Here is a 26674-nt window from a genome sequence, read left to right on the forward strand (position 1 = left end):
GCTTTTTTCTGGGTTTAAATCCTTTGTATCTACTCAAATTAAACTTCACTTCCAAGAGTGACAATTACAAGGATCCCAATAACTGTCACATCCTTCCCGTCATCTAAACTGAACAGATGTTTCATAATCAGAAATAAAAAAGATGAGTAACAAGCATATAAACGAAGCACATGGTCGTCAGAAACTTCTCTGTTCTTAATTTAGTCTTTGGACAGCTGTGGATATACCAAGGGAGAACAGCAACAGACTTTTTGTCACAGCCGAGGCTCTTTCTAGACAGCTATGTCCTGTTTGTTCTGTTGTATAATTCAACCCTCTAATGACTACCAGACCCTGCTGCACTCACCTGCAAACAAACACAACTGACTCCAGCACAGTAGAAAAACAAACCTGTAATCTTCACAGAGCTGCACAGCTGTTGGTCTGAACCAACAGGACATTGTGTTTAGAAAAGGAGAGGAAAAACAAAACGTGCACACCTTCATTTTTCTCTATTTACCACCAAGAAAAAGCCCTGAGATGTATCAAATTACAGTGTAGCTAATGTTTACATCAAATATTTCTGTCTTCAATGCAAACAATGTCGAAAAGTGTCACCAAGCAGCTGATAAAAAGCATGCACGCAGCAGGGAAAACCTTCAAAATAAAGTTAATCTGATGTATCTGGTGATTTCTCACCTAGGACTTACCTTCTTGCCATGCTTCTTGCTGAATGGAAAAAGTTACTCTGCGCCTTACCCCTCAGGAAACTACCGTTTCATGCAGACAGTTATCTGAGGCGTCAATCAAGGAACCAGCCAATTACAAGACAGAAAACAGACCTGCGCCACGCCCCCTGTCGTGGGAGGGGAGTCTGTTGGTTGTATTAATAAAGGGGGCTTTTCATAGCACTCATGCAGAGAAACAGCAGAGTTATTAAGGGAGAAGTATGTTTCCACCTGTATAATCACCTGAAAATTATTGTGTGTTTGTTGCCTTAGAATTAACCCTTTTATATTCACGTGAGATGAGAGGTTGCAACCAATGAGTATGTCACCGACAGGTTTCTGAAGAATACAGGTTTTAGCCAATGTGGGAAGTGCTAAAAAAAAAAAAAAACTCAGTTCCTCGAGCGGCCACTTGAGGCTGGCTCCAGAAGTGAGTCATCTCCATAAGCCCTTATGGGTTGTTCAAACAAGCCACCTGTGAGGACGCCCACCTGTCAATCAAAGCAGCCACGCTGTTAAATATACATAACTTTAAGCCTTAATTTAATTTAAACAGGTGAGTTCTATAAAAATTCACCCTCAGTACAGTTGTCGTGAACGGGGAAATTAACTATAGAGACCAAAACTATTTTTTGTACCAGGCTGTAAACATGTTTATTTCTGCTGTGAAGTTTAACATGGGGGCTTATGGAGACTGACTCACTTCTGGATCCAGCTTCAAGTGGCCGCTCGAGGAACTGCAGTTTTTTTAGCACTTCCACATTGGCTAAAACCTGTAATTCTTCAGAAACCTGTCGGTGACGTGACTTCATTGGTTGCAACCCTCTCATCTCACATGAATATAAAAGGGTTAATTCTAAGGCAACAAACACACAAATAATTTTCAGGTGATTATACAGGTGGAAACATACTTCTCCCTTAATAACTCTGCTGTTTCTTCTGCATGAGTGCTATGAAAAGCCCCCTTTATTAATACAACCAACAAGACCCTCCCCTCCCACGACAGGGGGCGTGGCGCAGGTCTGTTTTCTGTCTTGTAATTGGCTGCTTTCCTTGATTGACGCCTCAGATAACTGTCTGCATGAAACGGTAGTTTCCTGAGGGGATAAGGCGCAGAGTAACTTTTTCCATTCAGCAAGAAGCATGGCAAGAAGGTAAGTCCTAGATAAGAAATCACCCAGATACATCAGATTCACTTTTATTTTGAAGGTTTTTCCTGCTGCGTGCATGCTTTTATCAGCTGCTTGTTGACACTTTTCGACATTGTTTGCATTGAAGACAGAAATATTTGATGTAAACATTAGCTACACTGTAATTTGATACATCTCAGGGCTTTTCTTGGTGGTATATAGAGAAAAAATGAAGGTGTGCACGTTTTGTTTTTCCTCTTCCCTTTTCTAAACACAATGTCCTGTTGGTTCAGACCAACAGCTGTGCAGCTCTGTGAAGATTACAGGTTTGTTTTCTACTGTGCTGGAGTCAGTTGTTGTTGTTTGCATGTGAGTGCAGCAGGGTCTGGTAGTCATTAGAGGGTTGAATTATACAACAGAACAAACAGGACATAGCTGTCTAGAAAGAGCCTCGGCTGTGACAAAAAGTCTGTTGCTGTTCTCCCTTGTGATATCCACAGCTGTCCAAAGACTAAATTAAGAACAGAGAAGTTTCTGTACGACCATGTGCTTCCTGTTATATGCTTGTTACTCATCTTTTTTATTTCTGATTATGAAACATCTGTTCAGCTTAGATGACGGGAAGGATGTGACAGTTATTGGGATCCTTGAGTTGCCATGGTCACTCTTGGAGGTGAAGTTTAATTTGAGTAGATACAAAGGATTTAAACCCAGAAAAAAGCTACTTGGTCATGATCATATTTTATTCTTTGTTTTTTAGTGTATCTCATATTACAACCTTCATTTAGAGAAATGCAGTTGTAACTTGATGATGGAGGTGGGGTCATTTCATGGAGCCAAGGTTTTCTCTACCAATCAGTTTTCTCCTGGTATTGTGTTGTCTAACAAAGTAAATCACGTGAAGCAAAACAGGTCCCTGCATAGTTAAAAGAGACAGCTGCTATTTAAAACTCTATTTTAAAAAATGCAAATTAAAACATTTGAAGAAGATTTTGCTAGACAAAACTACAGGAAAAGGGGAACTGTGATCTGACCCTTAATTTCCAGACAATGCTATACAATTATTATACCATCAAACTCCATATACACTGCTTCGTACATATATGGCCCCAAAATAACAAACAAAAACATACCAAAACAGAATTACAAGACGTTATCTACCGAGCCACAGGATGAGTGTTTTATGTGACATCAGCTTCCTGTTATCTGCGCTGTTACCCGGGTGACTTCATCAAGCGACACGTTCCCTATAAACAGCACCATCACATGTCTGATTGGTTTAACTGCTGAATTAATCATTGCTGGTAAGAAAAAAGGGGGAATTCCTCCAATTCACTCAGGTCAGTCACTGGTAATATAAATGTATGAAGAGGTCAATCGAAGCTGATCACACGTCAGTTAATAATTTCTGTGAATGGAGAACGTATGTTAATCTTTAACTACTACTTTAACTGTTACTTTCTTTTTTGAAATTCTCTTTTTAATAAGTAAGGCATGGTCCATATTTCTAAACATTACAGTAGATTCTGTCTATCTCTCTACTGTAAATCTCAACATAACAGGAAACAGGAATTAAAATTCAAATAGATAAATAAATGGCCCTTTTCCCTGCTGCGCTTATAATCCGAAACAAATATTCAACCTGAGATATAGCGTTCTTTAATGGCACGGTGCCCAAATAGAGGATTTTTAGTTTAAATTCGTCTGCCTGCCAGAAAGGAGTTAGAAATGGGTAAAACAAGAATATATGTTAATGATGTGCCTTGGAGAACCCACACTGTGTTCAGCAGTGGGAATATTTTGGTATAGTGACTCTTTTGAGCTGAAGTAATGAAGAACCTGATGAGGTTTTTCTAACAAAACTCTTTAAAGTTTCTAATCCGAATGATACAGCAGGGAGAGGACAGGTATAAAGGATGAAATGAATGAGGCGTGCTGGTATTGTTCATGCTGGCTCACTGTCACACTCTCACGATTAGCTGGGAAATGATGTTATTAGTAACAGCTGTGTTTTTCCACTGGAAGGGAAATCTCTCTCTGGAAAACAGAAAAGCTACAAAAATCTTCTTTTTTTTTACAACTCATTTCTGTTTTGTATGCTCTACTTAATTCACTGCATCTGTTTTCTTTGTCTTTTTCACAGTCAAGACGCCAACCAGGAGCTCGCTCAAGTGCTAAACGAAATATGGCACCTTGATACCAACCGTCTCAGGCCGGGGACTGATTACGTCATCTCCCTCCAGGTCAGTACCACAGTTATGTCACCATCGCTCTACTGCAATGCAAAAACACTCAGAGATACATGCAATACATGCAAACCCTGAACTGGAGTTACAGTGAGAGAGAGTTGTTCAATATGACGTCTTCATATATTTTCCTGCATAATCAACTAGTTTTTAAGAAAGAAATTATCTCTAAGTTATCTTTCATATGTATATAAAGATTGATAATGTACGTTATAGACTAAAAAAGAGATGCACGTACCTGCAAATTAAGAAGTCTAAAACATAAAGACTGTGCAAGGAATGGCCAGTATTTTTGACTCTGTGTCAGTGTTCCTGTTTTTTGCAGTTACAACACATCTGTCTGTGTACTGACATCTGTGTCTTTCAGGGGAGAGCAGGTTATGTGGCTAAGGGCAGTAACTATGCCAGAGACAAGGCCAGAGCTCCACTCTTCACGTACGTCAACGAGGAGAAACTCAAGAGTATCGAGACATATGCACGTAAGCAACAGCTCTTTTTTCTCCCCATTATTCCCCTTTTCCTAGAACTGCCTGTTTTTAATATGTCTTTTTTTTTTATGCAGATTTCATCAACTTGCTGGACAACTATGAGATGTCCACGGGCGTATCAGAGACGGTGACGTCAGAGGAGCATCAAGAGAACCGAATCTTTATCAATGCCCTGATGGAGACGGATGTCATGAAGGTGCAGTAGCTCTTTAACGCTATCTATCATCAAGACACAAACAACACACGCTGATCCTGCACAGCAGCTGTTTACACTCCTGGTTGACTCCTGAAATGTTGACTGACTTTCAAACTGTTATTTACTGATGACTGTAGTGAGGATTGCTGCCACTGCTTCTCACCTTTTTATAATTATTAGGTTACAGGCTGACTCAGCCATGTTTACTGCCATGTGGGTTTTCATGTACAAGGATTTTGCCTGCCATGCTACCATGACAAGCATGTAAAGTAGAAGGTATGAAGAAGGTAAAAAGCAAGTGCTAACAAGTTAAGAAGCAGAAATATAAAAATGTCAATGTGTGCCCTAGGACAGATTTTTCTTAACATGATGCTTTCCAAGACACGTTTTAGAGGAAACACTGAAGACGTTAAACCTTAGGATGGAAAACTTAAAGGTTCAGTGTGTGAGATTTAGGGAGCTCTATTTACATAATATCGCAGAAATGTATATATAATATGCATAACCCTGTTTTTATTAGTGTATAATCATCTTTTATATCTACAGACACTGAGAGTCTTCTTCAGTCAAACAGTCAACAATGGACAAACTAAACACTGGCTCTACATAGGGACTTTTGCATTTTTCATTCCATCATAGTTTCTCCTTCACACTCATGGAGTTAACATGAAAGCACCAATTGTTTTTTTTTACAGTGTGCTCACAAGTATCTGGTCAGGAAGGGCCAGTCGCCATCAGACCCCTCACAGTTCAAGAGACAGCTGTATGACATCTGGTTTCGCCTCTACCACAGGGACAGGAGTGGAGGGTGAGTCTCACAATAACAGCAGGGGGAGCTACTGCGATGTTTTAAGAGGCGATCCTGGGAGGTTAGCAGAAAAGAGTGCAGGTTTAATCATCTACAGAATAACTCATGGAAGTCAGTGCTTTCCAGCTTCAGGGCTGCAGCTGTGGATTAATTAAAAAGATCAATAAGGATACAACAAATTTATATTTATACCCTGTTTTTGTTTTCTCGTGTTTTTCAATGTGTAGTCACGTTAGAGTTTCTGCATGCAGTAAAAGTTTTGAGACAAAGAAAAGAAAGATATAGATCTTCATCAGTTATGTCATCTGACAACTGCTGCCAAAAGATACTAACTGGATTTATTAATTTAGTATAGAACTACTGTTTCCAAGGTCAAGAATGTACTTTCAAGTTGATGAGTTAAACTTCAGTGTTTAATTCAGCCGTGTCTTTAAAGGACAGTCTAAGGTTGTGTCACCTTTACTGTTTTCATCCTTTATCTAGGTGGAAATGCAAACACAGTAGATAAGCGGCATTATAAAGAGCTTTTATCTCAGGATGAATGGGGGCATACATGGAGGCTTAATAAACCTTAATAAATCTTTGAACATGTTGCTTTTCATTACAGTGAGGATTCCTGCGGATTTGAACATGTGTTTGTGGGAGAAACCAAGCACGGCCAGGAGATCATGGGTCTTCACAACTGGGTCCAGTTCTACCTGCAGGAAAAACACGACCACATTGACTACAAAGGCTACAAAGCAAGAGACAATAAAGACACAGTAAGAAATTATATATACACATGTCATTATATGTACAATGACGATAATGTACAAGTTCCTTAATGAACCTTTTTTGTCATGGTTTTATAGCCCGATGAAGACGACCACGTCCTGAACCTGCAGTTCAGCTGGAAAGGCCTGGTGAAGCCTATTGGCGGCTCCTTCATTGGCGTCAGTCCAGAGTTTGAGGTAGCTCTCTTCACCATCATCTTCCTCATGTCGAACGAGAAGATGACGTCTGTGGTGGTGAAAGTGGATGAGTACGTGCTGGAGCTGGTCGTCTATCGGCACGGGCGATCCATCGGCACGTCCTACCCTAAACTGCTCAGCAGCAACAACAGGGATTTGTAATGTTACACCACCTGAGCTGGCAACTATCATGTAAAGATTAATATTTACAACTTATGTAACACTCTGATTTCATTCCTTTGCATTATAAATTTATGACAACTGGATCAGGTTCTCTTTGCACTAAACGTCTATAATAAGTAAAGTTTGTAGCATAAACCTTCTGATCTGGACATTTATCTGAGTTATTCTGTATAATATTATGGAAAAAAATAAAGTTTCATTTGTTTACACACTAGTGTTGGCACTTTATTCTGTCCTGTTGGTGAAATTAGGAGAGATTTAGACAGATTAAAGAAAAACAGCAGAGCTGGACTTAATACTTGCATGACCCTGATTACGGTCTGTCCGGAAGACTTCCTCTCAGGCAGAAATTCTGAAATTTATTTTTAAGATTTTAATGTGTTTTTTCTGTTTTTATTCTCTGAAATCTGAGAGTAAAAATATAAATGACTTTACTTTTTAATTTTAGTCTGAGAAATTACAAATGATTATTTTTTTCTTTTTGTTCTTCTGCTGTACCATATGTACGTATACGTCCATACATCAATGACACATTTTTGTATATTTTATTTCTTTATTTTTGGCATTTTTCATCTATCTATCTATCATCAATCTACAATACAAATAAGCATATTCAAATACAATTACAAAAGTTGTTGCTTTCAGAACTGAGCGTAGCATTTCTTACATTCAAGAAGAATAGGGTATAAACAGAACAACAATATAAAGTAAAGCAATGGAAAGAAAGAAGAAAAAATAAAAGTTGATAAACTGCCATACAGCAATAGGGCTTTCTTTGATTTTTATAAGTTTTAAAGAATCAAAGCAGCTATTTTAGAAAAATGTTGAAACGTGGGGTATTTTTTATGAGAATTTACATTTGTGTATTTTTGTATTTGGCGAGTATAACCAAATTATTTACGTTATATTCTAGTTTTCTGTCCTTCATTATGAAACCAAATCTCACATTATTGTAAGTCAGGGGTCAGGGGTCAGGGGTATCTATCTATCTATCTATCTATCTATCTATCTATCTATCTATCTATCTATCTATCTATCTATCTATCTATCTATCTATCTATCTATCTATCTGTTGTAATAGATAATATAAATAAGTTGTATTGTTATAATTTGTCTGGTGTGTTCAGGCAGCAGCAGTCTGCCTGACAGACAGGACTCAGGGCTGCAGGCTGCCTCCCCCGCTTCTCTGTTTGCGCATGCGCACCCACACCAAACCCATTACCATGTCAGACCGCAGAAATGAAACTGACTGAAAACTACCTGATGAAGCGCTGAGCGGGTACAGGTAACACACGACACACGCCTTGGTAGCATGTGTGAAGCTCTCCCACACTAACAGCAGCTGTGTTCAGGCTCACAGACGAACTTTGTCAGAGTTAAGGAGGTGGTTAGCTGTGACAGCTAGCCCCGGGCTAACGCCGCCGTCAGTCGGGAGCTGTGTTTGGTTTGGAGCCACCTGACAACGCTCACATGATTCAGACACCGAGAGAGCACACCAGGCTTTACACGGCAGGAAACTGATTCATCCGTGTGTTTGTGTTTGTAGTTTAAATCACTGGAGTGTCGCTTGAGGGCTGGTTAAACAACAACAACAACAACAACAACAACATGTTTGGGAAGAAGAAGAGAGCTCCGCCAACCAAAGGCCAGGGAGCTGCTGCAGCCAAGCAGGTAACAACAACAACAACAACAACAACAACATGTTTACACTGTTTTCCAATTGTGCACCAACACAATTCACCAAACTGCAAAATACCTGAAGCACTGCAGCCAAAATCAACTTTTGCACACACTTCATTCCTATTACAGATTTTTTTTGTCTAACCAACTATGTTACGAGACTTTTAAAAGAAGAACCCTTGAATAAAGAGGACTGGATTTAAAATATCAAAGTTTAAGTTGGATTTATTATTATTCTTGTACAAGAAGGAGCGTTTAACAGTGCAACACACAAAAAGGGGTTACAGAGAAAAGGCTCCTCGAGGAGCTCTAACTCTTTTAAATAGGCTGTCTCGGACACCTGTAATATCACCTGTAATATCACCTGTAATATCACCTGTAATATCACCTGTAATATCACCTGTAATATCACCTGTAATATCATAACGACCACGAGAACCTGCTGGACAATAGAGCGTAGAAACTCCGGGGAAGAAGTTTAGTTAGAAACATCAGAATCAGAATCAGAAATGCTTTAATAATCCCAGGAGGAAATTATTAATTATTATTATTATTAATGCATTAATGAGACATGTATGTTTACAGATGGTGAGAGAGAGAGAGAGTTTTCAGTAAGGGAGATTTGACTGCATCTTCAACCAATACAGTGCCTGACTAGGCATAACCCAGAAAGAGACAGGGAGGGAGTGGGAGTCTAATCCTATGGCAGCATAACTAAGAGATGGAAAGAAAAGCACTCTCATCTTTAGTATGCTTTGCCATAATACTAACATATTTCAAACTGTAGAGATTGTTCACATGCACAGAAATATTTGCAGATACACACACGTGCTATTAAAGTATTTTTATTTTTCACCAAACAAGTCAGTGCAGCATATGCACAGCAGATATATTTACATTGGAGTGAACTAAAAATATGCTCACAAAACAGTAAGCTTAAAAAAAACAATTGCAGAAAAAATGTCACCTGTGGTCTTTTATTGCTCACTTCCCGATTGAAGTGTTAACAATTACATAACACCTGTTTGGCCAGGTGGCACATATTGTGGCCAGTGAGTGTCATTTTAAATGGCAGTGTTTTTAAATCGCAAACATGTGACTTTGTGTCAGATTGTTGTATTTTATGCAGAGAACCACGTTCAGTACTCAGTACTTCAGTACTAGTAAAAAAAAGTGCCATTTCGAATTGCAAAATGTGTGTAAAGCAAAAAAAATTGTTTAAAGTTTTGGAGATTTGAGATGAGGTTTTCCTCCCTGTGTGTTTAAATATTTGTGCTGTCCATGTCATTTCAGTATTTTAGCAACTAGAAAAAACTGTAATGAACCACTGAGATGCACAGCTGTGAGTGGGAGTTTATGTTTTACGTTACGTGGTTGCAGATGGGTCTGTTTGTAGACCTGGACTCAGAGGAGATGATGATGGGTATGGACGGGAATCTGGACGACCCGGATTTGGAGGCTGAACTTGCTGCCATCACTGGAAATAAACCTGCTGCTGGAGGCAGAGCCAAGCACAAGGGGAGAAGTGAGTTATGATTTACAGTGATCAAGCTCTCTGCTATGATTGGACGTGCCTACTGTTTAAAGAATAACCCTTGAATAAGAAGGACTGGATTCAAAGTATCAAGGTTTAAGTCGGATTTTTTATTCTTGTACAAGAAGGAGTGTTTAACAGTGCAACACACAAAAAGGTTTACAGAGAAAAGGCTCCCTGAGGAGCTTTAACAGTTGGTTCTTATACATTTTTTTTAAAATGGGCTCTCTCGGACACCTATAATATCACCTGTAATATCATAACAACCTTTTTTGGTTTTCTCCTCAGTAATGAGCATTATGTTTTATATCCAAATGTTACTCCCCTAGCCTGTCTCACCTGTCCTTGTACTACTGATTTATAATAATCTCTCAGTAAATCAGAGGCCAAATAAGGGAAGTGCACGAGACATTCAAAAGACAGGACACACACACTATATGAATTAAAACACCTGAACCCCAGTATAATCCCAATTTAACACCTACGAAGATATATTGATATTTAAGAGTTAATAAAATCTATTAATACATGACTCAATCACTCAGTCAGACTTTATTTGTACTTTTCACACAAATAAAATGTAACACACAGTGCTTTACACAATAACCCCACCCCATTATAAACAAAAGCACAACACAAACTGAGGAAGTGCCGTCTGTTTATCTTGCACTCTAGTAACACCGGAGGCAGCATAACAAGTAAATAAAAATAAATAATTAAAGTAATGAAATAAAAGCCTTTAAAACGTATAAATAGTTAGATCAGCTAGAATAAAAATAAAGCATTATAAAATAAATAGATAGCTAAAAATAAATAAACAGACAAATAAATAAATAATGGCGTAATAAATTAAAATATAAAGATAAAGTAAAAGCCAGATAGCCGCCCTCAGCTCTTCAGTAAGGCTGTTCCACAGACCACCGTGGGAAAATGTTGAACAAAAATTCAAACAAAAGTGACATTTATAAAGTTCCTGCCGTGCACCTGGCAAAACCAACTTTGAAGTTCACTTATTTCTCATAAGTCTTCCCATAATGAGGAATCTGACCTTTATCTTAGCCATGAAGGTTATCAACAAAAACTTCACCACAGAAAATCAATTAAAATATTTCTTATTAATGTATTTATAAGACAGTTATTTACACTAGACACAGTTTGCTATCTTAACTCTTGGCTGGCCCTTTTAACCGGTCACAGCTGCGAGATGAGACAAACCTGAAAACTGTCCTGAAAACCTTCTTATCCCGGTGGTCCAAAGCTAAACTAAGCTGACAGAGTTGAGGCAGGGCACCCGGAGGACATCAGGAGGAAAACCAGAAAACATTCTTCAAAAAATATACCAAAAATAATGAAGTAGTTGGTAGTGTGTGAATGAAAGAGACATTGTTCACCTGATTACAAGTCAGTGTAGCATCAGAATAATTTAAAATCTGTTACTGGAAAGTCACACGATGTTGCGTTAATTGTGTTTTTTAATAATTGAGATAATGTAGCCTGGTTTGTGACACAGAACCGTCTAGGATGACCTCCGTGGAAACTATTTGATAAGTTAGATAAATTAATATTTGATACTGATAACTGATAAATGTTATGTTACATTATGATACATCTCATTTGCTGAAAACAACAAACTGCAACAATGTGACATGTTAGTTATCCTAAAGTGATTATTAATAATAACTTTCTTAACATGCATGTTACAGTGTGATATGTGTTGTTGATTTCACATACAAACCCGGTTGGATACATGGCGTCTTGTTTCTGTCGTAGGCCCGCTGCCCATGGAAGACATCGCAAAGATGGCTGACGAGTGCATGAGGGATGTAGACGACGATGACGATGACGGTGACCTGGAAGACGATGAAGATCTACTGGTTGGTGTTGTGTATATTCATCTCCGCTCTCATGCTGGTGCTTATAGCTGCTTAGATTTTAAGATTCTTGACAAAGATATATGTTTTAAATAAACTAGAATCAGCTGTACAAAATAACAGGCGAGTCATTAAAAAGAAAAGTGTATAGCTTGTGGGCCTTTTGGTTGTCAGACGTGTGGTTTTGACAGTTGTGTTGTGTTCACACACTCAGTGTGAGCCTGTAATGTGAAGTCTTACATTTATTAATGCAAGATTATGTATGAATTGGTATTTTTGCACAAAGTTGCATAGTCCAGGTGTGTAGTGTAGCTCCAAAATGATTTAATATCTGTTATTTTATGGTATTAAAGTTACACAATGTTGCCTTTAAATGGTGGATACACAAGTATTCCCAAGTATTGGTCGGATACCTGATGTTGCAAACCAAGTGGTATAGAGCAGAAGAAAATTTAAGCTACAGAACTGACAGATTTTAGATTAATCTTAATGCTTTGTCTTTTTTAAAACTCTTTTAAAGTCTCATTAAGAGGCTTCAAATCAAAGATAATATTATCTTTAACTGGTATTTAACTGGTTAAAAGTTTACACTGTTGCAAGTGCATGAAACCGAAAAAGTTTCACAATCTCTCTGAGCACATTTCGGTTTCCTAAACACTTTCCTGTTAGATGAGTTTGATACTTTCAAGGCCGCTCTATGAGTAATTATAATAATCCCCACAGCGATCCCAGTGTTACATTTCTGCCTCTGTTGAAAAATCCAGGCGATAATTGTGAATATTTGCTCTTTGGACTCACGTTACACTAAACAAACAACGCTTGCTCTTTTTGGAGCCTCCCTGAATCAATAGACGGGTTTGTTTGTATGACACTTTTCAACAAGGCAATTCAAAATGCTTTACATAAGACATGAAACATAAAGGAATAATAGCTTAGAATAATAGGAGTAAAGTGAAAGATATGAGTGAATAGTTCGTTTGGGAGTTTGTTCCAGGTTTGTGATGTAAGCAGACCGTTCCTAGATGATGACAGATGTCTGGATGGTTCATAACGTAACAAATCTTTGTAGATCTGAGAAGTGGAGCGATGTTTTCCATTTTCTTGGTCTCGTTCTGAATGAACCGCTGCTGTCTGATTGAATTTGTAAAGATGTTACAGTCGTCAAGCTTACTAAAGATAAATGCTTACTAAAGTCAAATCATGACGTATGGTATTCTTGGTGCAGAAAGATGATTGTTCTACAAAAATTTGGGCTGACTTATTCATGCACTGACCCTCCTCCGGACCCAGTTAAAACACCTGGAGCAGAACCAGCACAGATTCAGGGCAAAGTTGAGCTAGACAGATGCTGGTGTACATGTAATAATCTGATTACTGGCCCACCTCATGACTCAGAGGCAGGAGAAAAAAAAACAACCCGACCGGATGTGTAGGCCTGTCTGTTAAAAATAATACAAATACCTCAGTAACTTTTTTTTACAGGTCATACATTGCAGGTTATTGAGGCTCGTAATTGTTGTTGTTGATTCATTTTTAAGGCACGTTTTGGTTTGTTTCTTTTCTTTTTTCAAACCGCCTTACGGAAAAAAACTCTCTGTGCTTTTAGAAATCAAACCTCACATGAACAATCAAGAGTTTGCTGTTGATTAGTTGCTGTATTTTTCCTCCATCAGGCAGAGTTACAGGAAGTGGTGGGTGAGGGGGAGGCTGAGGATGCTGTAACTGTTTCCTCCCCGTCCTCAGCCGCTGCTGAATCTTCTCAAGCTGAAACACCAGAGTCCCCACTGCCGCAGGTACAGTACATGTTGCTCTCTGCCAGATTTGTAACTGACACCACCGGCCACCAACATACGTGTCAAATAGTGGAAAGGTTTAGCTGTTGCCAGTAACACGAAAGGGCAGATGTATTTTTCCAGCGTGCCTTCTGCTGGTAATTATCTGCCTGTTTTTTTTAATCTTCATTAATTTATTTTAGCATCTTCAAACAATAATTTACTTGATAACCTCCAGAATAGATGAGGTAAGTCTGTGCATTTCTGTAAACTTAAAAAAACATTTCCTGGTATTTATCTTGGTTTTGGTCTACTTGAAATACTTACTGTTTCTGAAAACATCACAGACGAGATATAGATATGTCAGTGTCTTATTATTTACCTGTGTGAATACTTTCCGTTCTCATCTCACAGGTCTGATGCTGAGTCATCTTTTGACCTAGAATAGGTTTAGCAGTGTTGTTTTTCTTTTTAAAGATAATGTTGATGTTGTTGTTGTTGTTTTGGTGAAGCAGCTGGAAGTAAAGGTCTCTTCAGCAGTGCCTGGTAGCCTCCAACACACTCTAGAGGAGAGAATAGCCATGTACAAGACTGCCTCGCAAAACGCCAAGACAGCAGGGGAGACGTCCAAGGCCCGGAGATATGACCGGGGCCTGAAGGTGAGTGAAAGATGTATGCACAAGGCACCAGGTTTATGAGATATACAGAGATATTTTCTGAGATTTGAAACATCATGAAACATGTTATACATCCTTTCTGGTTCCTAGTTTCTAAGGTGGCACCTGTTTATAAGTTGTAACTAATTCCTGATCATTTATAAGCCATTATTAAGAACAAATGTGAGGCTGTGAGACATTTGTGTTCATGTTTGAGTCTATTCCGAATATTTAAGATGTGAAATAAAAGCTGTTTTTCAGCTGAAAGCAATTCCCCAGTGACAGCTTAATATGTAAATTATGTGTGGAACGCTAAACACGCCTAAAAGCTACGGATTCGTAGAGACGCAGTCTGTTGATTTTCATGTGTCTGATCACACGGCGAAGCTCTCTAAAAGAAGGCCGCATGCTGTGTGTTATCTTAAATCAAATTCAATTTGTTTACTCATCTTCTTGTTTCATAGTTGTGTTGCTGTTACCGGACTGCAGTGATGCTAATTACTGTTCATTTTTTTCCCTGCACAGAATCTGGAGGCGATGTTAGCCGCCGTGAAGAAAGGGAGACCCGTGAACGAGGCGGAGATCCCTCCTCCTGTTGCCACCGGAGCCCCGAGCGCCGCCGCCTCTCGTCCTGCCGTTCCCCAACGACCTCCTCCCCCTGTACCCTCGCCTCCTGCATCCACTCCTTCGGATCAGCAGGGGCAGGCGGTACCAGAGATTGTCACCCCCAGCAGCGAAGAAGAGCAGTCGTCCTCCTCCACCTTGCAAACTCTGAGCAGCATCCCATCTCCAGAGGAGCCGACAGAGAAACCTGCCGGCCAGCCTCTGACAGATGGTCAGTGTCAGTTGGATTATGCAAAGTTGCAGCATTATGTAAAGTTATAAACATGTTTTGCATGCGATCTTTATCTTTATCCACATGCTAGCCTGTCAGCAAGGGGGCTTAAAAACGCTGGTGATGTAAAAACTGGGATGGTCCCTTGACCTCTCACTTTAAGACATCTGAATGAAGTCTATGAGACACAGACATGTCCACTTTATGCTAACCCTGTGCAGCTTTGGACAAAGGAAAATCACATAAATTGGGTGTGACCGGAAAGCTGAGACTCTTGTGGATTCAATGAGCGCAGCTGTATTCATGTCTGATAATGCACATCATGTCCCCATAGTAGCTATTTCAATGTAGTGTAGAGACCATGTTTTGTTTTTTTAAAACTTGACCTCGTTAGGTCGCATTGTGACGGGGTGTGTATATTGTAAGTAAGTGAGCAATTTTCAGAACAGAAGTGCAACAAAAAATGCAATTCCTGCAGAAATGTCCAAAGTTTTTGATACCAGTGGTTTTCCTCATGGTGTTGCTGTCTGAATGTGGTATTTCGGAGGAGGTGTTGAGCATTTTTATTCATTTTCAAGTGATCAGAAATAGATATATAACCATAACAATTCAAAAACCTTTGACACATAATAGAGAATGGAAATGAGATACTTTAATCATAATCCTTTTACGCCTTTGTACACTCTAACTTAATATTTGATTATTCCCATAAACAAAACACAGTTCACACAAACTCCAAACTAGCTTTCAGATCATGTATAACACTCGTATGGCATATACTGTTGGTCAGTTATCTGTTTAAATACATAATCATATCATATATAGATATGTAGAGGGTGCAGTTTATACAATCACTTTCCCTCAGCAAAGTCAGAGCGAAGCACAAACACAACCTGCCGAGTGGCTACATCTATGATACAAGTTGACAAAGATACTTTAAAGATTTTCAAAAAATGTTTCTTTGAGTAAATGTAGCACTGACGTTTGGTGCCCTACATGATGTTGTTTCTATTCCATTTCCAAAGAAGGTGACTAAAAGTTGTAGACGTTGCCGAATTGTTTACGTGTTCTGAAATAGCAACCTTAAAAAGGCGGGGTCATATATTATATATTTGTTGGATGTTGATTTGAGCCCAGTTGACTTGATAAAGGCTAAAACTATCCACAAGTAAACTTTGTTTTAATTTTATACATGTAATAATTATTAGTAGTAATATGAATGTTTTTTTTAAGTGACAGGTGTTGTACGTTGTTGTGGCAGAGTGGTTGTCTTCTAGCGTCTCGATCTGTGATGAATGTGTCCTTTCACTGTGGTAATTGTCCGGCCTTCCTGTCCCGTGCATCCACAGCAAGCGACTCAACCAGGACGATGCTTTTGGAGAGGCAGAAAGAATACAAGATGGCAGCGCTGAGAGCCAAGAAGCAGGGAGACCTGGAGCAAGCTAGACTTCACTTCAAGACCAGCAAGGTGAGAGCGGTTTGTTTTAAAACTGCAGTCTCTGCTGCAGAAATTTCAGTTTCAGCTGTGTTGTTTTGTATAAATTTGAATTTCCTCAATGTGCGTTTGTTTTCTCTGCTGTGCTGTGTCAGCATTTCACTGTCAGTGAGTGACAACGTTTTAACACGGTGTCGGGAAACACGACAACAGCAGTAATAATATGTAACCTTACAACTTCCTTGTAGAACTCGGATCTGGATTATTTTTATTTGTTTTGAAATTGAAGATGAAATCCGTGATGTGCATTTATGATGAGCTTTTGGTAACATTCAGTGTCGGTAGGTTAAATCACTCTTTCCCTTTATCCGTCTTAACTGTCTGCAGATTAAAATCTGGATTTTGTCTGTTATGTTTTGTGTAACTTTATATCCCCGCGAGCTAAATGTACAGAGTGACGTCTCGTATTTGCTGGAAGCAGAATTCAAACTGTTTTGCCAAGCGGAGCAAGTTCCTCTTGTAGGAATGTAGCAGCAGCAGCTGCATTTATGGTAATAGACTCGATGCTTGTTTATTGTTAAAGAAAAATGTTTCTTTTATTTTGTTCCTGTTCTGAATTATGATGAATTATGATAGACGTTTAGGTATGTAAACTTATATCAACATCAACTCGTCATGAAACTAAACCAAATTAAATGTTTTTGTCTTGGAAATAATTTTTTTTTATTAAATTTAGTTACACACCATCAATTGTCTGTTGTCTGAGCCTGTTGCTGCATATTGTGGCTGCAGGATTTCACACCCAAGTATGTGAAACATGCCAACAATTTGGAAGCAGACAAAGAGCATCATTATGTCTGACAAGTTTGGGTTTTTGGTATTTTTTGGTGCAGAGGTTCGATGCAGTGATTGAGGCGTTGGAAAAAGGACAAGCAGTTGACCTGAGTGGCCTTCCTCCGTCTCCAGGGCAGGGTGAGGAGCGCTTGTATAACATGTTTTTTTATTTTAGCAAGCAAGCGAACAACACTTCCAACTTTATTTCTTTCACGAACAGAAGTTACAGAGTGATTTACAGAAGGAATAAAGGGAGGAAATATAAGAGACTGAGGAGAACAAGAAGACATAAATAAAATAACTCAACAAAAAAAACAAGAGAGATGCTTTTTTAAAGATGTGCACAGATTTGGCTTTGAATAGTATTAAGATAAAACAAAAACACAGAGCTATAAAAGTGATTAAAAATAATAAATGATCTATAAAACATTGAAAATGTAGAAGCAATTAGTAATTGTACAGGTTAATTTAAAAATAAATCCTGAATAACAACTCGAGCAACAAACCCGGGATTTACATTTTAAAAGTACCAAGGATTGTTCTGTAAATAAGGAAATGTAGAATCAGTATAATTCTGCAATTTCCAAATGTAAATAAGTCACATTATACTGGGCAGAAACCTGTTGTATCGGCTTCTGATTTAATTTGTCTCTTACAGGAAGGCCTGCTCCAGTGAAGGAAGCTTCCTCTGGGCAAAGCATCGAGGTCACCCAACCGGTTGCAGCAGCTCCAGGTATTAATCTAAAAATATATAGTACGTTTTGTATTCTCCTGTGTTGTTACGGAAGTATAAGTTGACCCCATCGTGAATTGTTTTCACTTCTCTTACCAGTATTTATGGTTATGTGTTGCCTGCAGAGACTTGTTTGTGATAAAAACAACGACGCATTCAGCAACATTTCACACAGCCGTGTGAAAGTGAAAGACAAAACAGGTTTTCCTAGAAGAAAGAGGAAATTCACCGTCATGAATGTGTACTTTGTATGGTCTGTGGTGATATTCAACTGTCACGGGATTAGTTTAAGATATGAAGTATCAAAGAAATATTATTTTGGTATTGGGACTATTGAAACCTTTAAAACAATATCCAAACTTACAGTCCAAGCTTATCTTATGTTATATCTTCTGATCGGTCGTTCTTAGCAGTATCAAAGAATATTTCTGCTGTGAAGTTGGACATTTGAACATGGGGACTTATGGAGACTGACTTAATCTGTAGCCAGTGAAGGAAGCTTCCTCTGGTCTGTTCCTCAAACGAGTGGACGTTTGAGGAACTGCAGTTGTTGCCACTTCCACATTGGTTTCACTTCACAGCCGCTTGGTCCAGTCTTAAATATCTCACTAACTACTGGACGGATTAACGTGAAAACTGTGACAGCATCTCTGAAGGAGAAACAAGTACACAGCCCAAGTTCCCGTACAGCCTCACAACATTGCTGCGAGTCCTGTTTGTTTAGTTACGCGTCACATGTGTGAAAAAAAAATCTTGTCGATAAACCTGTGCACTCTCATTGTTGCTCCGTCAGTTCCTGCAGCTCCCAAAGACGCGCTGGAGGCTCTCGAGCAGAGACGAGCAAAGTATATGGAAGCGTCGAGTCAAGCCAAAGCCAACGGAGACGACCGCAAGGCCAGAATGCACGACCGTATCGCCAAGGTACAAGTAGAGCCTCTCCTCCTGATGCTGTTTTTACAGAACTCTACCACTAAAACTGAATAAATACAGGCATGAACAAAACTATGATTCTAGCACTTTACAGCAACGCATTTACATCATTAGAGTGGCATTAGCTCTGCTCTGTAAAAACGTATTTACCCTTTCTCCTCCTGCAGCAATACCAGAGTGCCATCCGAGCTCACAAAGCAGGAAAAGCCGTCAACTTCGAGGAGTTGCCGGTTCCCCCCGGTGAGTCCACAGCTTCATTTACAAGCTACATTTAGCTCCATGAAATTGGATTTGAATTGTGTTTCCCGCTCCGTAGTCCTCGGGTGTTAGTTTGTGCTGTCAGTGAGTCTCAGCGCCAGAAGACGTTTTTGTTTGTGTACTAAAACAGTAATTTAGAGAATTAACTTTCATCTTCCAGGTTTCCCTCCAATCCCCGGCCAGAAGGCGACAGGAGCCGAGCAGGGATTTGTTGCCGCACTAGTGGCAGCGGATAAGCTCGTCTCTACTGATAATGTCGAAATAGCAGATGACGAAGACGATGAGGAGGAGGTGGGCTCTCGTTAGTATATTTTTTCATTAGGTTTTTGTGGATGAATCGTTGAGTGTTTTTCTGTCTATTGTAGTCTAAGCCCGCTGTTCCAGAAGAGCCAAAGAAGCCCACGTTGGACGTTTCCACTGCAGGTCAGGAAAGGAAGAGGACTCCGTCAGCTTCACCTGACAGAACAGCTGCCAGGGAAGGACTCTCACCAACAGGTGTGTCCCGAAAGGAAACGACATGTTCTCCAAGACACTTGGTTCATCTCTTGGTCACAGACGTTCATTAAAAACATCAGAAGATATTGAAGTGGCTCTAGTTCGGCTCTGTAGCTGTAGGTGATGTTATGCGGCGTAAGCTCGGCAGTAACGTCACCAAAGAGACCAAAATCAACAAAACTGAACTCCTAAATCAAGAACCAAACGCTGCTGGCGCCTTTAGGTGCGGTCATGGTTATGAGACGAGTTCATCTGAAGTGATTTTCTGTGTCTCTTGGTCCTCCAGCGGTTCAGCAGCTGGAGTTTCTGGAGGGCAGGAAGAAGCAGTACATGAAGGCGGCTCTGCAGGCGAAGCAGAAGAGCGACATGGAGCAGGCCAAGGTTTTCCTCCGCACCGCCAAGGGCTTCGACCCCATGATCGAGGCGGCGCGCAGCGGCAAAACTGTGGACATCAGCACGGTGAGCGGGCGGGACATTTTAGGTGTCATTGATGAGCTTTATTCAGGCAATGGAAAGTTATTTTAAAGGGTAGAGGACACTATCGAGATTTTATATCGTATTCAGAGATTACGTCAAGATGAAATGAGACCACGTTGGTGATGAGGGGTATCGAACACACACTGTCTCTGTGCTGTACCTGTAGATGCCGTCTCCCCCTGGTGATGAAGACGACGACTTCATCCTGGTTCATCACAGCGACGTGCAGATCTCGGAGAAAGCAGAGCAAGTTTACACACAGCTGGCGAAGATCCTCAAAGAGCAGTACGAGGTAAAATATTTCAGCGATACAGATCAAGATTATTATTTTGAATATTTAAGAAGATTGTTACTGCTCCTTACTTAATACATGGTGATAAGATTGCAACCATATCATGGTGCTTCTTCAAACATCCGTCGTCTCTGTTGGCTTCATGTTCAGAGAAGAAACTTGAATCTCTGACGTAAAACAAGTTTCCAAATGAATGAATTCTGATGTTTTTGAATTCCCCGGTCGCTCTCTCCACCTCGTTCTTTTCCTCCTTTGCTGAAGACAAACATGTTCATCGAGATGTCTGATATCTGATGTCTGGCTCTCCTCTTTTTAGAAATGTATGACTCACTCCAAGCAATTCACACACCTGGGGAACATCGCGGAAACAACAAAGTAAGCATTTGGATTACATAAAAAAAACTCTGGGGCATGGCTGAAGCAAACTATTTTTTATTAATGATACATCTGTTTGTCTGTTTGGATTAAAGAGATTAAACATTTTATAAAAGGATTCCACCATGCAGCCTTAATCTTTCTTTGTGTCTTTAATTAAACTGCATTAGTTAAATATTTAAAATAGTTGAATGAAATAACAGCAGCATGATTTTATAAATCAGACGATGTGTGATGTGTGTGTGTGTGTGTGTGTGTGTGTGTGTGTGTGTGTGTGTGTGTGTGTGTGTGTGTGTGTTACAGGTTTGAGAAGATGGCGGACAGTTGTAAAAAGAGTCTGGAGATCCTGAAGCTGGCTCAGATGAGAGGTCTGCCTCCTCCTAAGCATCACTTTGAGGAGAGATCGTTTCACACTGTCAGGTGAGCGTATAGACGTTTGTTTAGATTAAAGTGCAAAGGTTCAGTGAAGTCATTTCATAAAAGTCCTGATTCAGGAGTTAGAAAGATGCTTTTGAACTTATTAGTTACAGATCGGCCACAAATCCTGGTGTTGTTGTTGTACTGTACTACGGAAACATGTCACCTCTCTTTCATGTTTTCTGCAGAAAGTTGTCACGGTACCAAACACTTACTTACTTTCTTGCTTCCTTCTCTCTCTCCCGTGCTTTCAGGATATTTCCAGAGCTGAGCAGCACTGACATGGTTGTTGTTATCGTCAAAGGGATGAATCTTCCTGCTCCGAGTGGTAAAAACAAAAAAAGCTTCACAGTCTGTACACGAGGTCCACACGGTGCCTGGAATGTGTTATTTTTAGATTGGATATAACTTTATTGTCATTGCACAAAGTACTTAGACAACGAAATGCAGTTCAGCGACTAACTCTGAGTGCAGAGTAATGTACATACATGTGTAGGGAGTCCTGGCCGAGACAGGCAGCAGCACGAACTAAGAACAATTAAATTAAAACAGACACAAAAGAATCTGGAAAAATAATAGAAGTGAATGAATTCAGAAATCAGTTAAAGCAACGACACCCTCGTGATTCTGTCTACAGGTCTTTTGATACGGATTTAAAAACATTTGGTCCCAACGAGTAATGTCCGTCACTTCTGAGAAATATAAAAACACAGAAAGGAAAAGCCTGTCATCAAAACACACGAGTGTGCGAGTCTGCAGGTTTCTTAAACAAGACCGTCGTACCCAAGCGTGAAGCTCACGGTAGTTAGTCCGGAGCACAGAGTATGTACAGAATATCAACATAATTAAAAGAAAAACTTATTCTGAGATAAAAACTTAATTTAAGCCTCAGTTTATTTTTTTACCAAACACTGAACAGGCAGCAGCAGCAGTCACAGGTGTAAATGTAATTATAGGTGTAATTACGCAGTGTGGGTGTAAATACAGAGTAAACAGCTACACACACACACTACAGGTCAGATATAGTCACAGCAGCATGTAAATACACTATAGCAAGTAGGACAGTAAGTATAAATATGTATTAGTGTGTGAGCCAGCTGCTTCTGGGACAGAGAGACCTGTAGCGCCTCCCAGAGGAGAGGAGGGTAAACAGTCTGTGGCCTGTATGCACACTCCACTTCCTCTGGACAGCCTCAGTGGAACCAGTGATGAGCCGGACAGTTTCTTTAAACCTTCAGCTGAATTTTAAATGATGGTTTCACTGTGGTTCTGGTGAAACATCTCACAGTACATCTAGTTATTTTTTTATTTTATTCTGTTTTGGTTAGATCCTTCTTGTTTTAAAATGAGTAGCTGCGACCTTCAGCTTCATGATATTGTTGCTGTTGTTGTTGTTTAAATGAAACGATGAAGCACATTCTGTTTGACACTTGGTGATAAACTTTCTCCTTCAGGAATCCAAACAAACGATCTGGACGCCTACGTCAAGTTCGACTTCCCGTACCCGAGCGCGGTAAGGCACAAACTTAGAGCTCGTTTTAATTTTCACAGCCGCCACGGGCCGCTGAGATGATTCATACCGCTGACGTTTCTCCTTTTAAAAATGTTTGTTTGTGTTTTGTCGCCGTCAGGAGCAGCCGCAGAAACATAAAACAGCCGTCATCAAGAACACTAACTCCCCAGGTGAGACGTCACTTACATTATTTCCCAAATGGATGTGAATATTATGCTGCTGACTATTCAATGTTTAATAACTGTGTAAAACTATCGTCAGTAAAACTCCCTGAACGTGATGCTACAAGTCACATCATGAACTATTAAAATGATCATAAATAACTTTTATTTTATATAGTTTGATCTCTATTTTTGAGATGACACATTTATGTTCAAGACCATATGAATGTTTTTATTTCAGAGTATTAAAAATGAAAAATAAATCACTGCAAAGTTGTTGTAAGAATAACGAACATTGAGAATCAGAATCAGGTTTATTATAAGAAAAAACAAGTAGTGCAAAAGTCAAGAATCATTCAATAGAAAATAGAAATTTACAATTAAAAAATATAAAATCTGTTTTAAAATAAGAGAAATTAAGAGATGATTAAAGAATGTGCAAATAATAAATCAATCCTGCAAATAATAATAATACAAAAATGTGTTTTAACATGTCAGGTTAAACGTGGAGCGTTCTCAGGTGCAAATAATAAAAAATCTAAAAAAATATTTTTACTTCATCTGTGATCTCTTTCCTCCAGAATATAACCAGAGCTTCACGCTGTCGATCAACCGTAACCACCGCGGCTTCAGGAGGGTGGTGGCGTCTAAAGGCCTCAAACTGGAGCTGCTGCACAAAGGGTGAAGTCACAGACTCTCTGCAGGACAACGTCAGCGTTTAACAAATGTCAAAGATGTATGTCGGTCAGTGTTCTCATGCTGTGACGCCGCCTGTCGTCCCACAGTGGTTTCTTGCGGAGCGACAAGCCGATCGGGACGGCCCTCGTGAAGCTGGAGAAGCTGGAGTCACACAGTGAAATCAGGGAGATCGTGGAGGTGAGTGGCCGAAAGACAACCCGAAAAACCTGATCGAACAAAGCTGATCAAGACAGAGAACATCTGTAACTTTGACCTTTTGTGTCCCTTGTGTCCAGGTGATGGACGGCCGTAAGGCCACAGGGGGACGAGTCGAAGTGAAGATCCGACTGCGGGAGCCTCTGAGCGGACAGGACATGCAGACGAGCACAGAGCGCTGGCTGGTGATCGACAAGTCACAGGTAACATTAAATATACAGTGTTGGCATTTCTGCAGAAGACAAACCTGAGACTAAAACTTCTGATGCCTGTTCTGTTTTTTTTATTTCCAAGGTTCTTGTTTAGATGCTGCTGCAAGAATAAAGATGCTTCACCATATAAAGGTAATTATTTTTACTTAAATCTGCAGGTGAAGGAATGTTTATATCATATTTTTGCTGGCCCCTGTCCAGAGGTAACAAAATCCACCTGCTCGCACTTTTTAAAACTCATCAAGGAGTTTGTTTATTCCATAAAACCCCAGATGTGTTGTTTTACAGAGGGTTATATGTGGGACTATTTCTTTTGTATGTGACAAGTACAAAATATAACAGCTTAATTAGTGCTGGCAGGCAGATTTTAACACGTAGGTGTGTTTGATTCACCTGATTGATAACGACTTCTTTTTGTCTCACAGATTTAAAGGCACTCAATCAAAAAATAAAAAACACTCTGAGGAGGACGGAGGACGGAGTTTGGGGGTTGTGATGAGGACGGCCTGCTGTTCAGACCTGGACTCAGACCGTACACGGGTCTTTGACTTATTAAAAAACTTTTGCACATTTGCAAGACACGGGAGCTCCCTTTGACACCGCGGTCCACCAGGAGGAGACACTGGAGCTGGTTTACGGTAGGTTAGCTGCCGATGGACAGATGTTTGGTTCTTCTCTCACAGATATCAGCTCGTGATGCATCAGGCAGACGCGGCTGATGATGTAAATCAGAGATCGTAGTTGTGCAAAATTCTCCTTCTTCTCCTGGAGGACGGCGGGCGGCGCGTCCGCTGCTTATGTCGAAGGGGCTCGGTGTCGAGCTAACCTGATCCTGCTGCCCGACGTGACTCTAGTTAATATAATATATCAAAGAATGTGTACATATTCCTCATATCATACAGCTCTGGTATCTAGAACTGCACCTATGCACTAATACCAAAATAATCACTGTTGCTGTAAAATCCTGCATATTTGAAATATCTGCCAAACCTGTTACTACGACGCCGCCAAGAGCTTAAGGTGTGACGGGAAGTTTTTATTATTTTTCATCTGGTTTTGAGACGATGAGGCAGATGCAGCATCCTCGTCGATGTTTTTACAGGAGCAAGCCAAGAAATTATGATGCGATACTCGGTACGATTATATGATTTATCGTGGAGACCACACTCCTTTCGCTTGATGAGTTGTCTCACTGCGTTCACTAAACTGCACTCTCACTTACCTGTGGCTTTAGGTGTGTTAGATTTTTTATTTTTATTTGTCTTGTTTACACTCAAATAGCACAGAATCACAGCTGAGCTGATCATTTTAAAGGCAAACATCCATTCTTTAACATCGATGGATGACTTAACTTTAAGAGCATCCTGTTTTACATTTTTATTAAAGAGCAGTTCGGCCTTTTGGGGAAATCTGTTCAGAGTTAAAAACATGCAGCTCGAGCCAGGACACAGTTATCTTAGCAGAAATATTGGAAGCAGGACCCACTAGCCTGACTCTGTCCAAAGTTCATAAATAAAACCAGGCAGCGCCTCCAAATCTCACTAATTAACATCTCATTAGTTTCACCAACAAAGTGGAAGAGCCGAGGATTTGTGGTTTCACAGAGTCGCATCATCTTATTGACCAACAGCCAAGAATAAACCGCTGTGAAAGAATCTGGAAATCCCTCGCTCTCATTCACTGTCTTTGTCACTCAACCATCAGACACAAATCAGATTAAACTTCTATTTTGCAGCAGAAACCGTGAGTCAGACTCAGATTTAGAAGCTGGGTACGTGAAATAAACACACACAGGTCGAGTATCAGAGTTTAGTTCATGAATCCACCTGGATGAGTCTCAGTTTCAGAGACGTTACAGGATTTAGACTGATCTGATCGGCGGCTGCAGTGCGACATCACACTGGATTCTGTTTCAGAGGTGTCGTTTTGAACTTTGAACTTAGCCCGGCGAGCCATTTCCCCCTGCTTGCAGTGTTTATGCTAAACTACGCTGATCGCCATGGGAGGAGTCGTCTTCTCTCTTGATGATTTCCCAAAATGTCGAACTATTCCTTTAATTGTGTGGAGCTCCTTCTTAAAAACTATGCATCAGATCTCTGCAGCACTGACGAAATATCCGGATGGATCCTTAACTTTGTTTTTAAAAAAAGGGTCAGTTCACTCAAGTTTCCTGATGTAAACAAACCCAGTTTGATTCTTTTGTGCTGCTCAATTCTTTAAAAGAATATTTGAAATACTTAATATTGAGACTGAAAAGTTGATTTTTCATTTCAGAAAATTTGTTTTCAAGGACAAAAATAATGAACTTCCAAGAAGTCCTTCAAGTGCCTAAAAGTTGCTTCAGCTGCAGCTGCTTTGTTTGGTCAGTTATAAAAACATTCAGGCGAGAGATGAGGGAAGTTTTTGTAGTGATTTGAGTGAACTGTCCCTTTTTTTTTTTTAAGTTTTACTTTCAGTATTTTGATAAGTGCAACACAAGAAGCCATAAAAAAGAAACACACTGAGCCGACTACATAATTATTATCCAACAGGTTTACCTCAACACTGTCTGCAGCATCGTTTAGTTTGTGGTCACAACATTTCTCTTTTTTT

At 39.8% G+C, this 26674-nt stretch overlaps 2 protein-coding genes across 4 annotated transcripts; both read left to right on the top strand.

The window, feature by feature from the left end:
* The first annotated feature begins 1777 nt into the window (after positions 1-1777).
* Positions 1778-6922, top strand: LOC104937613 (poly(U)-specific endoribonuclease-C). The gene is made up of 7 exons (XM_010753880.3): positions 1778-1861; positions 3981-4080; positions 4451-4562; positions 4646-4767; positions 5463-5575; positions 6183-6336; positions 6427-6922. The coding sequence occupies exons 1-7, from the start codon at positions 1851-1853 to the stop codon at positions 6685-6687; spliced, it is 873 nt and encodes a 290-aa protein (XP_010752182.3). The 5' UTR covers positions 1778-1850; the 3' UTR covers positions 6688-6922.
* Positions 6923-7869: 947 nt separating this feature from the next.
* cc2d1b (coiled-coil and C2 domain containing 1B) lies at positions 7870-26517 on the top strand. 3 transcript variants are annotated; one of them, XM_019274537.2, is made up of 26 exons: positions 7870-7993; positions 8255-8379; positions 9769-9913; positions 11693-11796; positions 13467-13586; positions 14078-14224; positions 14747-15056; positions 16406-16524; positions 17385-17463; positions 17984-18058; positions 18852-18979; positions 19156-19228; positions 19407-19537; positions 19612-19741; positions 20028-20200; positions 20385-20510; positions 20827-20885; positions 21189-21305; positions 21557-21630; positions 22757-22815; positions 22934-22985; positions 23558-23657; positions 23762-23852; positions 23951-24073; positions 24165-24214; positions 24508-26517. In XM_019274537.2, the coding sequence occupies exons 2-25, from the start codon at positions 8317-8319 to the stop codon at positions 24174-24176; spliced, it is 2610 nt and encodes an 869-aa protein (XP_019130082.2). In that variant the 5' UTR covers positions 7870-7993; positions 8255-8316; the 3' UTR covers positions 24177-24214; positions 24508-26517. The 3 variants fall into 3 exon arrangements, with proteins under 3 accessions (XP_019130082.2, XP_019130084.2, XP_019130083.2); XM_019274539.2 differs by having other exon boundaries at positions 14081-14224; XM_019274538.2 differs by having other exon boundaries at positions 7896-7987.
* Positions 26518-26674: the final 157 nt, after the last annotated feature.

This window comes from Larimichthys crocea, chromosome II, assembly GCF_000972845.2.
Source record: "Larimichthys crocea isolate SSNF chromosome II, L_crocea_2.0, whole genome shotgun sequence".
Taxonomy (NCBI): Eukaryota; Metazoa; Chordata; class Actinopteri; family Sciaenidae; genus Larimichthys; species Larimichthys crocea.

Excerpts from the sequence above, each read along its gene's own strand:
- cc2d1b (XM_019274537.2), top strand. The coding sequence starts at position 8,317 with ATGTTTGGGAAGAAGAAGAGAGCTCCGCCAACCAAAGGCCAGGGAGCT. Across the intron at positions 21,631-22,756 it reads GAATCTTCCTGCTCCGAGTG|GAATCCAAACAAACGATCTG; the intron begins GTAAAAACAAAA and ends TTTCTCCTTCAG. Across the intron at positions 23,658-23,761 it reads CTGGAGCTGCTGCACAAAGG|TGGTTTCTTGCGGAGCGACA; the intron begins GTGAAGTCACAG and ends GTCGTCCCACAG.
- LOC104937613 (XM_010753880.3), top strand. Across the intron at positions 4,563-4,645 it reads GAGTATCGAGACATATGCAC|ATTTCATCAACTTGCTGGAC; the intron begins GTAAGCAACAGC and ends TTTTTTATGCAG. Across the intron at positions 6,337-6,426 it reads CAAGAGACAATAAAGACACA|CCCGATGAAGACGACCACGT; the intron begins GTAAGAAATTAT and ends ATGGTTTTATAG.